The 12,601-nt window shown below is 54.7% G+C and overlaps 1 protein-coding gene and 1 pseudogene across 1 annotated transcript; one reads left to right on the top strand and one right to left on the bottom strand.

The window, feature by feature from the left end:
* Positions 1-247: 247 nt before the first annotated feature.
* Positions 248-3,110, top strand: LOC147957538 (uncharacterized). The gene is made up of 4 exons (XM_087531751.1): positions 248-1,183; positions 1,282-1,866; positions 2,173-2,339; positions 2,879-3,110. Exons 1-4 carry the CDS (start codon positions 248-250, stop codon positions 3,108-3,110), a joined length of 1,920 nt encoding a protein of 639 aa, XP_087387877.1.
* A 2,940-nt stretch (positions 3,111-6,050) lies between these two features.
* Positions 6,051-6,699, bottom strand: LOC147957537 (uncharacterized; annotated as a pseudogene).
* Between the last annotated feature and the right edge of the window lie 5,902 nt (positions 6,700-12,601).

Below are 12,601 nucleotides of genomic sequence, written 5' to 3'. Positions count from 1 at the left end.
TTCCAACATGGTATCATACCTATGATCCTAATACTAACTCCTGCCGTCGCCGCCGCCGCGATCCCGCCGCCGCCGCCACTTCGTGCCGCCGCCGCCGCCGCGTCTCCTCGCCGCCGCGCCGCCGCCCCCTGTGTGCCGCCGCCGCTTCGCGCTTCCGCCCGCAACCCGCAGCGCCGCCACCAACGCCGCGCCGCCATCCCTCCCGCCACGCCGCTTCACCACGCGCCGCGGCCCTCCCCTCTCGGCCATGGCCTCCCCCGGTTCCACCGGTACCACCCGCAGCCGCCGCACCAACCCCTTCGACGGCCCCAATCCCGTCGTCATCCGTGATCTCAATATTCTCGCTCGGGTTCCCGTCGTCCTCGGTCAACTCACCTCCACCTACTATGCCTGGAAGACGTACTTCTTCCTTGTGTTCCGTGAGTACAATCTCCGGGATCACATCGATGGCTCCGTGGACTCCCGCTTCATGGAGGACGATGAGGAGTGGACGTCCATCGACGCCACTCTTATCCGCTGGTTCTACACCACCATCTCGAAGGACCTCTTCCACACGGTGGTCTCCGCCGATGATGACGCTCACGCCGTTTGGACTAAGCTCAACAGCCTCTTCACCGACAACGCGCTCCAACGCAAGGTTTTCTTGCACGGCGAGTTTTTTGGATGCCAGCAGCTTGACTCGTCGGTCGACGATTATTGCATGCACCTCAAGAAGCTTGTTGACGAGCTCCGTGACCTCGGCGAGAAGGTCTCCGACGAGCTCCTCCTCAGCACTCTCATCGCCGGCCTGAACGAACACTTCGGGAACGCCGCCTCCAACATCCCTCTCATCACCAACCCGACCTTCCCCAAGATCGTCGCGTACCTGAAGCTGGAGGAGAAGAGGATGCGGATGTCGCGCGCCCGGGCCACCCATACGGCTCTCACCGCCGGAACCCGCGGCGGTGCTCCGCCCACCGCTCCGGCTCCCCCGCCGCGGCCCGCCCAGGGGCCCGTCCACGTGCAGCCGCCGCCCGGGTTCCCATATCCCGCGCCGCCGCAGGCCCCTCCGCCGAGCAGTAGCAGCGCCGGGGCGGGCGTCGCGGCCGAGGTGGCCGCAAGCAGCAGCAGCAGCCGCCAGCTGCCCATGGCGGGGTGTCGCGCCAGCCGCAGCACCCGCTCCCGCCGGCGCCCTGGTAGGCCAGCCAGAACTCCTGGACGGGGGTTGTTCACGCATACTCCATTCCCATACACCGCGCCCCCATCCCCGGTGTTTTTGGCGCCCGCCCGACCCCTCATCAGGCTCTGTATGCGGCCCCTCAGACGTATCCGCCGTCGTCGCTCTACGGCCCCTCGGCGGCCTATGGGCTGCCTCCGGCCGGTGGGCTCGTGGTGCCGCCGCCACAGCCTCTGCCGTCGGCCCCGGCCCTCCCGCCGGCACCATGGGACCCCGCGCTGCTAGCGGCCCTCCACACCGTCCCCACGCCACAGCAGTACACCGGCGGTGGTGACTGGTACATGGACACCAGAGCCACGGCTCACACGGCCGCCAACCCCGGTAACCTTCTTACCGCTCACCCTGTTCACACTGCTGCTCGCATTACCGTGGGCGACGGTTCTTCCATGCCCATCACTCATGTCGGCCATGCTGCTTTTCCTTCTAATTCCGTTCCATTACATCTTTCTAACGTACTCGTTTCACCTGACATCATTAAAAATCTTGTTTCTGTTCGCTCTCTTACATGTGAAAATCCTGTCACCGTTGAATTTGACATGTTTGGCTTTTCTGTTAAGGATGCCCGTACCCGGATGGTGCTCCACCGATGTGACAGCCCCGACGATCTCTACCCGGTCCACTCCTCCACATCCTCCGTCGCTGCACCCATGGTGCTTTCCGCTGGAGTGGACCTTTGGCATGCTCGTCTTGGTCATCCCAACCCTGCCACCCTTCGTCATATTCTTCGCAGTTTTTAATTCACGTGTAATAAGATCGACGATCACACTTGTCATGCTTGTCGTCTCGGCAAACATACTCGTTTACCCTTTAGCACTTCCTCGCATGTTGCTTCATACCCATTTGAGTTAATTCATAGTGATGTTTGGACCTCTCCTGTTGCAAGTTATATGGGCTATCTTTATTATCTTGTTAGATTTGATGATTTTTCGCACTATGTGTGGACCTTCTCGTTGCAGCGAAAGTTGGATTCTGTTGCCACTCTCACCGCATTCTACTCCTATGTCTCCACGCAGTTTGGTCGCCCCATTCATGCGTTGCAAACAGACAATGGGAAGGAGTTCGATAATCTTGCAATCCGCAACCTTCTCGCTGCACACGGCACGATTTTTCGTCTCACTTGCCCGTACTTCGCAACAAAATGGCCGCGCTGAGCGCGTGCTTCGCACTCTTAATGACTGTGTTCGCACCCTCCTTTTTCACGCCAACGTGCCACCACGTTTCTGGCCTGACGCGCTCGCCACCGCATCACTACTCCTCAACATTCGTCCCTGTCGCACTCGCGGGAATTTTGCTCCTCATCATCTTTTGTTCGGCACGCCACCTTCCTACACCGAGCTTCGCATTTTCGGTTGCTTGTGCTATCCTAGCATCGCTTCCACTACTTCTCATAAGCTCGCACCACGGTCCATGGCCTGTATTTTTCTTGGCTATGCCCCCAACACCAAAGGCTACCGCTGCTATGATCCTATCGCACATCGGGTCATCACTTCCCGACACGTTACTTTGATGAGATGGTTTTTCCGTTTCAGCAGGTACCTTCGGATGTTGCGGCCTTGCCCGCTCCTGGTGACGGCCGCTCGGGTGCTTCTCTCGGGCCGCCTCCTGGCTTTGAGGGTGCCCCCGTGCCCCGGGTCGAGTTCCTCCCCGGCCGGTTTTCCTTAGGGGCTGCACCCCTCCCGGCGCCTGCGACGCCCCCTGCGCCACCATCGGTGCGGTCCTCCTCGGCGCCCCCCGCGCCCTCGCCGGCGGCCTCGCCCGCGGCGGCCTCACCTGCGGCATCAGTGGTGGCGGGCTCTTCCTCGTCCTCGCCCGTCGCCCTGGACTCGATGCCCCGCCCGATGACTCGCTCTCGGGCCGGTACCTTCCGCCCGAGTACGCGGTACACCAGCGATGAGTATCTTCTCGCTGCTTCCGTCTCCGCGCCGTCCCCTCTCCCATCGTCAGCTCGAGCCGCCCTTCGGGACCCTCATTGGCTCCCTGCGATGCAGGAAGAGTTCGATGCGCTCCAACGGAACCGCACCTGGCAGCTTGTCCCTCGGCCACCTCGTGCCAACATCATCACGGGCAAGTGGGTCTTTCGGCATAAGACTCGTCCCAACGGGACTCTCGAGCGCTACAAAGCTCGCTGGGTGGTTCGAGGCTTTCGGCAACGTGCGGGCGTGGACTTCACCGACACTTTTGATCCGCATCGTGCTTCAGCTGGCCGTCTCCCGAGCTTGGCCCGTGCATCAGTTGGACGTCTCCAACGCCTTCTTGCATGGCCACCTCGCCGAGCAGGTGTTCTGTGAGCAGCCCACCGGCTTCGTCGACGCCACACATCCGGACCATGTGTGCTTGCTCTCCTGTTCTCTTTACGGGTTGAAGCAGGCGCCTCGGGCCTGGTACCAGCACATCGCTGCCTTCCTGCAGACGCTCGGATTTACATCGACCCGCTCCGACGCGTCCCTCTTCGTGTACCATCACGGGGTTGACACGGCCTACTTGTTGCTCTACGTCGATGACATCATCCTAACGGCTTCCACTGTCGCGCTTCTCCAGCGGCTTACTGCTCGTCTTCGCGATGAGTTTGCCCTGAAGGACTTGGGGCCCCTCCACTACTTCCTCGGCATTGAGGTGGTTCGACGGCCAGATGGGTTCTTTCTGCACCAGCAGCGTTACGCCCATGAGCTTCTCGATCGTGCTAGCATGCTTAACTGCAAGCCTGCTCCCACGCCTGTTGACACCAAGGCCAAGGTTTTAGCTCTGGAGGGCTCTCTCGCATCCGACGCGGCCTTCTATCGCTCCATTGTGGGTGCCTTGCAGTACCTCACTCTGACGCGCCCCGACTTGCAGTATGCCGTTCAGTAGGTCTGTCTTCACATGCATGCTCCGCGTGACTCTCACTAGACCTTGGTGAAGCATATCCTCCGTTACATACGCGGCACTACGTCCATGGGACTTACACTGACGGCCTCCGCCTCTACCGACCTCGTCGCCTACTCTGATGCGGACTGGGCTGGCTGCCCGGACACACTGCGCTCCACTTCGGGGTACCGTGTCTACCTTGGGCCGTCTCTGATCTCTTGGTCTTCCAAGCGACAGCCCACAGTCTCTCGCTCGAGTGCCGAGGCAGAGTATCGGGCAGTGCCTAGCGCCGTTGCCGAATGCTCTTGGCTTTGTCAGCTGCTCCAGGAGTTGCTTTGTGATGTTCACAAGGCCACACTCGTCTACTGCGACAACGTCTCTGCCATGTACCTCTCCGCCAACCCGGTCCATCATCGACGAACGAAGCACATTTAGCTCGACATACACTTTGTTCGTGAGCAGGTGGCCCTTGGGCGCATCCGGGTCCTCCACGTCCCGACGGCGCAACAGTTTGCCGATGTTATGACAAAAGGACTGCCTACTTCTGTTTTCGAGGAGTTTAGGTCCAGTCTTTGCGTCTCCGACGACGGTTCGACTGCGGGGGGGGGGGGTGTTGAATATATGGTTTGTGCATGTATATTGTATAGTCCGGCACACCTCCTAGTCATTGTATAGTTGAGGTTGTGGCCCACCTTGTACTCCATATATACGTGCGCTATGCATCGATCAATACATTGAGTTGCATTGCCAAAATATTCGTTTCCAACACCGTCTACTGAGATTTAGCAATCTCAGAGTATCTTCAGTCGTTCGGCTCCCCAGGGCGTCTAAAAAGAGCAGTTTGAGGGCGAACCGGCGTTAGATTGGTCTCTGGGGCGATTTAGCTCCCAATCACGCCCCCAGGCGCCGGCCCCAGAACACGGCAATTTTTGAACTTGGTCGTTCCCGCTCAAAAGACGCCACAAGTCCGGTGATCACAGGACACTGTTCGGTGATCGGATAAATAGTCCGGCGTATAAAAAAAGAGCGCCACAAGTCTGGGCGCGTGCGCAACGCATCACTCGGCGGGGTCGGCCTTCGGCGTCGGCATAGTCGGTGTGCGCAGGCTAGGCGGTGTCGAAGCTTCTTCTCTGCTGGTCGGTATCGGCGCGGCTTCGGTGCTGTTGGGCGTCGTGGAGGCATCAACACTCGGGCTTGGCGGCGGCAGCGGCAAGGGCGTGGGAGTTGGCGCCGCCGTCGTCATCAGGCGGTTCAGGATGAGGCCGCGCTCCGCCATGTACCACGCCTTGAATTGCTCGTCGTTGCTCTGGAGCATGTCCGCCCCGCCCATCAGAAAAGCCAGGTCAGTGTTCCTCTTCTTCGCGGCGACGTTGGTCCGGAGCAGCTCAAGCTTGACGGCACTGTTCGTCATCAACGCTAACCACCGCACCTCGGTCTTCTCTTCACGCAGGGTGGCCCGGGCTTGTGCATCGGCGAGGCAGTGTTCGATGGACTCCTACACTCACGCGGTTGCCGCGTCGGCGTGTTCCCCTTCTTGGCTCCTTTGTTGCCGTCCGGCCGCCCTTCTAACGGGCCTGCCGTCGGCGCGTCCGGCTTGTACGTCTCCTTGGCCTTGTCGAGGGTGCGCCGGACTTTTTCCCACTTTTTGCACTTGTCGATCCGCTTGTAGACGTGGAGGTACTTGAACTCTTGGTCGCGGTTGCCCAGACGGTACAAGGCGAACATGCGCACCAGCTGCACCGACGAACAAACAGTTGGCGGGCGCACACGGCAAATAGAAGCGGGAGGCCGGCATGCCATACCTGATCCTCAACGTTGGCGCCGCTCTCCGGGCGAGCCACGATCTCCTCGACGATCCCATGTCATTTGTTGCACGCCGCCTGGATGAGCCCCCAATGGTTCGCCATTGCCTTCGCCCCGCGCTGCATGTAGACGCCTTTAAAGTAGGGGTCGACGAGCTTGCGCTCCCAGTACGTCTCAATGCTCTGGTTCACGCCGGTGGTCGGGTCGAGGCAGACGACTTTCCACGCTTCGGCGAGGCATTCCTGTTTCTTGGACGTCCACTTGATGGGCGGCTTGCCGGTCCTGGCCGCCCCCTTCTTCTTCTTGCGCCTCCTCGCCGGAACAGTCACCGACAACTCCTCCTCCTCCTCCTCGTGCTCCTCCGGCTCCTCCTCGCCGTACTCGAGCTCGCCGTCCATGCCGCCGCTGAGGTCCACCGTGTCGTCCTAGGTAGCGAACCCAGGGGACGCGGCGGCCGCGGCCGAGCCTACCGCGATGATGTTGTCCATGTCGGCGTCGGTCTCATTGGTGTCGCCGAGGTGCGTCGTGGAAGCTTGTGAGAAGGGCAGGGCGCCACGGCGGAGAGGGGGCGTCGGGGAGGACGCGTAAGGCGGCGGCGAGTAGTTGTACGGAGGGTACTGCAAGCCAGCGAAGGCAGGCGAGGGCGTGCGCTGAGCCGGGTATCCATGGGGGAAGGTGACGTGGGGGTTGAACCCACCGTGCGCGTCCCCGTTGGAGTAGCCCGACGACGGCATGCATCCCCATGGTTGCGGCGACGACGAGAAGCCGGCTGGAGAGCGGACGCTTTGCTGGCTCCAGAGCGCGTACTAGGCGTGGCCGCCGGGTGGGTTCATCATCCCCACGCGAGCCGCCTCGGCCTCGGCTTGATCCTTCACGGCCAAAGCCACACGCGCCGCATTGTCCCGAGCCTTCTTAGCGATGGCCCTGTTCCGCCGGTCGGCGGTGACAGCCTCCCGACGCTGAACTTCCGCCCTCCAGTCGGTGTTTGGCATGCCTGGTGGCTTGGACGGTGGCGCCCTCGGCTTCCTCTGCTTTGGCTGGGCGACGGTGGCGGGTGCAGTTGTCAAGGCGCCGGGGATCACGTACTTCTTCGGCAGCATGGCGGCCGGCTGGGAGGCGAGCGAGAGGGAGGATGGTGGGAGGAATGGAGAGAAAGAGAGGAAAGTGGGGGGAAAGCGGGAAGAAACGGTGGGAAGAGGCTCTTGACTCGCCGACACAGCGGCCCCACGCCCCTTTTCGCTTGTGCCTGCGTGCCTAGGCGCCCCTCAGCACGCCGGGTTTGGCTCAGGTCTGCCGGCGCTAGTTTCGCCCCAAGCCGACAGAAAACGGGCTACTGGGGACGCGACTCGACCGATTTTTTGGCATCGGCGTGGCAAAATCGCCTGGAGAGGACGTGTTGGGGGCGTGGCTAAAGATGCTCTCATTTCTTGCATGCATGCAGGTACCATGCGCAACGCCCATCAGAATACGAACGAAAATGTTGCGAGTTGACTCTCGACACACGAGTCGGATTGATTTTGTTTACATTATTAGATTTTGCTCTGCATTGTCGGTCGAATCCATCCATCAATATTTCCATCGTCGTTGACTACGTGATTTCAGTTATTTTTGTGATAGCTGAGGCTAAACGTATGCAACTAAGCAGTGTACGTGTTATATAAGAGCAAAGATTACAAAGGAGGTCAGGTGGTTAGGGTTGTGGATTGATCTACAAGGAAACTAAACAATCTCAATAGCCCTGACCTATCCTAACTCTCGGTTATAACAAACACACACGCAATCTATATCTACATACGGTTTATAGAAATACCGTATTGTAAATTTCTTGACACTACCCCTCAATCACAATTTATCTATGTTGAGATTGTGCCGAAAAGCTTCCAGCTGCCTCAAAGAATCGGGTTTAGTAAACCCATCTGCAACCTGATCGCCCGTAGGAATAAACCGAACATTTAGCAGTTTATTGGCCACCCGTTCTCGAACAAAGTGATAGTCTATCTTTATGTGCTTGTTCGAGCATGAAAAACAGGATTAGCAGTCAAATATGTGACACCAAGATTATCACATTAAAGTGATGCAGCTCGAGGGTGATGAAGACCCAATTCTATCAACATATTCTGCACCCAAATAACCTCAGCAGTTGCATTAGCTAAGGCTTTATACTCAGCCTCCGTGCTGGACCTGGATATAGTAGCTTTCTTACGAGCACTCTAGGACACTAAATTACTTCCAAGAAATACTGTAAACCTCCTGTAGACCGTCTATCATCAGGACAACCTGCCCAGTCAGCATCAGAAAAAGCACTGACAAGCATGGAGTCAGACTTGCAAAGTTTAAGTCCAAGACCCCGCGTTCCTTGAAGATATCTAAGGATTCTTTTAACTACAGTCCAATGGACAGAGGTGGGAGCATGCAAGAACTGACAAACCTTATTAACTGCATAAGAAATATCCGGCCGAGTCAAAGTAAGGTACTGTAGTGCTCCCACAACACTCCTTTACAGAGTGGAGTCATCTGGTGCAAGGAGTTCCCCATCATGAAGTGAAATTTTTTCAGAGAGAGACAAAGGTGTAGACGAAGATTTGCAACCTTTCATCCCAATGCGCTGGAGTATTTCTTGCACATATTTCTCTCATGACAACAGAATATCACTTGCAACCGGCTTCACCTCAATACCAAGAAAGAAATGCAGAGGCCCTAAATCCTTGAGTGCAAAATCCATATGCAAGTCCTTGAGAAGGGACTCAACTGCTGCAGGAGAGTAACTTATAACAACAATATCATCAACATAGATAAGCTTGAAGATGATGATTCCATGCCGACGATAGAAGAACAATGAGGTATCTCCTTTTGATGCAACAAACCCAAGAGATTGTAACTTGGAATATAAACGAGAGTACCAAGCTCAGGGTGCCTGTTTCAAACCATATAGAGCTTTATTAAGCTGGCAAACATGATGTGGTGAGCTTGAACTTTCTTACCCAGGGGGTTGCCTCATAAAGACTTCATCTTCCAGAACACCGTGCAAAAACGCGTTATTTACATCTAGTTGTCGAATGCACCAGTTTCTAGAGATTGCCATCGAGAGAATTAACCTCATCGTGTCAGCCTTCACTACAGGACTGAAAGTATCCTCATAGTCAAGTCCATACCTTTGTTTGAAACATTTGGCAACCAGACGAGCCTTGTACCTGTCAATGGTACCATCAGACTTCCTCTTGATTTTGTACACCCATTTGCAGTCAATCACGTTGCTACCCCTGACTGGTGGAACCAAACGCAAGGTTTTGTTGTCCATGAGAGCCAAGTATTCCTCATCCATGGCCTTCTTCCACTTCAGATCAGCAAGAGATTCACATACATTCTTTGGTTCACCTGCGGCACAAAAGGAACCCCAATGAACACAACCATCTTTATAAACTTTTGGTTTAATAATATCGCTTTGTGACCTGGTTTGCAAACGCACAGGAGGAGGCGGAGCTGGTTGGTCGGATTGAATTTGCAGGCGATTTTGTGAAGCGGAAATGGCAGAGTTAGAAGCAGCTGCAGAAGATCCAGACCCGACCATAGCAGATCCTGAGGCAAACTCCTGTGTCGAGCCAGCGAGATCCGACACAGCCGCCCATGGAGAACTGCCACTTGGCAGATCCGGGCTGGCCGGGGGAGACTGCAACAATGGGGACGCGCCCGAGCCCGCACGCGCCGCATCAGAACCGCCACGTGGGTCGCCCCGAGCCACAGAAACGGGCCGACCAGAGGCCCGTGGGGGTGGCCCGCCTGGCCTCGGCGCGGGTGACGATCGACCGGGGGACAGCGCGGCAGAGGGCCCGCCTGACGCATCTGGCGACGCTGATCCCGCGGCAGATTGCACTGCTGCTGCGTCAAGGATTGATCCCGAGGAGATACTCCCGCCAGAATCAGCTCCGGAAGCTGCGCCCGGATCCTCTGTTACATGTATCCCTGGCTGCATAAAATCAAGATTATTTTCACATGTTTCTTCACTAATTTCTTGACCTGTTCCCTGCACACTTTCAACATAATTATCATCAAGTGTATTAGAGATTGACATAGGGCTTGCAGCTGAATCCACTCCTTGGAGAAAACTAGGTGGCAGAAGATGAGGAGGTAAAATGACAAGTTCCTTGCGAAGTTGTGCACCGGCATTGGAATGGAGTTTAGCAAATGGAAAGATGTATTCATCAAAAACAACGTCGCGGACCAATGGATTTCTCAAACACATCAAATTTATTTTTGAGCAAATAGATCAAACTAAACTTGCTGAAATCATCAATAAAACTGACATAGTACTTTTGTCTGCCTACAGAAACGGGTCCAGGACCCCAAACATCTGAATAAATAAGCTCTAAAGGAGCTTTGGACTCACTAGTTGAACGAGAATAAGGTAGCTGATGGCTCTTGGCCATCTGACATGCATCACAAACTAAAAGATGATCTTGTTTATTTGACACAGGAAGATGGAAATCTCGAAGAGTTTTCTGGACTACCGGAAGGGACGAATGCCCTAAATGCTTGTGTTACCGAGATGTGGATGGTGTGGTTGCTGCAAGCACTTGACGTTGAGGAGCACTTTGCCGACCGGTCATAGGGAACAAATGCCATCAACTCCTATTTTGAAGAATGGTTCTCCGGGTAGCCTTATCCTTGATAAGAAAAGTTTCAGGGTGAAGTTCAATAAACACATCATTATTTTTCATGAGTTGATAAGCATAAAGAAGGCTATGTTCGACACTAGGTGAAGGAAATATGCCCTAGAGGCAATAATAAAGTTGTTATTTATATTTCCTTATAGCATGATAAATGTTTATTATTCATGCTAGAATTGTATAAACTGGAAACTTAGTACATGTGTGAATACATAGACAAACAAAGTGTCACTAGTATGCCTCTACTTGACTAGCTCGTTAATCAAAGATGGTTAAGTTTCCTAGCCATGGACAAAGAGTTGTCATTTGATAAGCGGGATCACATCATTAGAGAATGATGTGATTGACTTGACCCATCCGTTAGCTTAGCACGATGATCGTTACAGTTTCATTGCTACTGCTTTCTTCATGACTTATACATGTTCCTCAGGCTATGAGATTATGCTACTCCCAAATACCGTAGGAACACCTTGTGTGTTATAAAACGTCTCAACGTAACTGGGTGATTATAAAGATGCTCTACAGGTGTCTCCGATGGTGTTTGTTGAGTTGGCATAGATCAAGATTTGGATTTGTCACTCCGTGCATCGGAGAGGTATCTCTGGGCCCTCTCAGTAATGCACATCACTATAAGCCTTGCAAGCATTGTGACTAATGAGTTAGTTGCAGGATGATGCATTACGGAACGAGTAAAGTGACTTGCCGGTAATGAGATTGAACTAGGTATGAGGATACCGAGATCGAATCTCGGGCAAGTAACATGCCGATGACAAAGGGAACAACGTATGTTGTTATCCGGTTTGACCGATAAAGATCTTCGTAGAATATGTAGGAGCCAATATGAGCATCCAGGTTCCACTATTGTTTATTAACCGGAGATGAGTCTCGGTCATGTCTACATAGTTCTCGAACCCGTAGGGTCCACACGCTTAACGTTCTGTGATGATTTGTATTATGAGTTCTGTGATTTGATGACCGAAGTTTTTTCGGAGTCTCGGATGAGATCGGGGACATGACGAGGAGTCTTGAAATGGTTGAGACGTAAAGATCGATATATTGGAAGGCTATATTCGGACATCGGAAAGGTTCCGAGTGATTCGGGTATTTTTCGGAGTACCGGAGAGTTACGGGAATTCGTATTGGGCCTTAATGGGCCATACGGGAAAGGAGAGAAAGGCCTCAAGGGTGGCCGCGCCCCTTCCCCATGGACTGGTCCGAATTGGACTTGGGAAAGGGGGCGCCCCCTTCGTTCCTTCTCCTTCTCCCTTCCTTTCTTCCTATGCCATGTAGGAGGTGGAATCCTACTAGGACTAGGGTATCCTAGTAGGACTCCACACTTTGGGCGTGCCCTATGAGGGCCGGCCTCCTCCTCCCTCCATCCTTTATATACGTGGCCAGGGGACACCCCATAGACACACAAGTTGATCATTGATCTCTTAGCCGTGTGCGGTGCCCCCTCCACCATAATCCACCTCGATCATATCGTAGCGGTGCTTAGGAGAAGCCCCTGTTCCGGTAGCATCATCATCACCGTCATCACGCCGTTGTGCTAACGAAGCTCTCCCTCGACACTCTACTGGATCGTGAGTTCGTGGGACGTCACCGATCCGAACGTGTGCAAATCGCGGAGGTGCCGTACCTTCGGTGCTAGGATCGGTCGATCGTGAAGATGTACGACTACATCAACTGATACGTCTCCGTCGTATCTACTTTTCCAAACACTTTTGCCCTTGTTTTGGACTCTAACTTGCATGATTTGAATGGAACTAACCCGGACTAACGCTGTTTTCAGCAGAATTGCCATGGTGTTATTTATGTGCAGAAACGGAAGTTCTCGGAATGACCTGAAACTCCACGGAGATTATTTTTGGAAATAATAAAAAATACCGGCAAAGAATCAAGGCCAGGGGTCCCACACCCTCGTGGGCCCCCTGGAGCTCCACCGACCTCAACTCCAACTCCATATATTCATGTTCGGGGAGAAAAAAATAGAGGAGAAGGATTCATCGCGTTTTACGATACGGAGCCACCGCCAAGCCCTAAACTCTCTCGGGAGGGCTGATCTGGAGTCCGT

The sequence above is a fragment of the Triticum urartu genome, chromosome 7A (genome assembly GCF_056163025.1).
Source record: "Triticum urartu cultivar PI428250 chromosome 7A, HENAU_Tu73, whole genome shotgun sequence".
NCBI lineage: Eukaryota > Viridiplantae > Streptophyta > Magnoliopsida > Poales > Poaceae > Triticum > Triticum urartu.
The sequence above is the reverse complement of the archived record's forward strand: the minus strand, read 5'-3'. Positions and strand labels throughout refer to the sequence as shown.

Bases quoted from the DNA above. Each gene is read 5' to 3' on its own strand.
- LOC147957538 (XM_087531751.1), top strand. From the start codon at position 248: ATGGCCTCCCCCGGTTCCACCGGTACCACCCGCAGCCGCCGCACCAAC. The intron at 1,184-1,281 runs GCCAGAACTCCT...ACCCCTCATCAG, and splicing joins GCCGGCGCCCTGGTAGGCCA to GCTCTGTATGCGGCCCCTCA. The intron at 1,867-2,172 runs GTGCTTTCCGCT...TTCTCGTTGCAG, and splicing joins CCTCCGTCGCTGCACCCATG to CGAAAGTTGGATTCTGTTGC.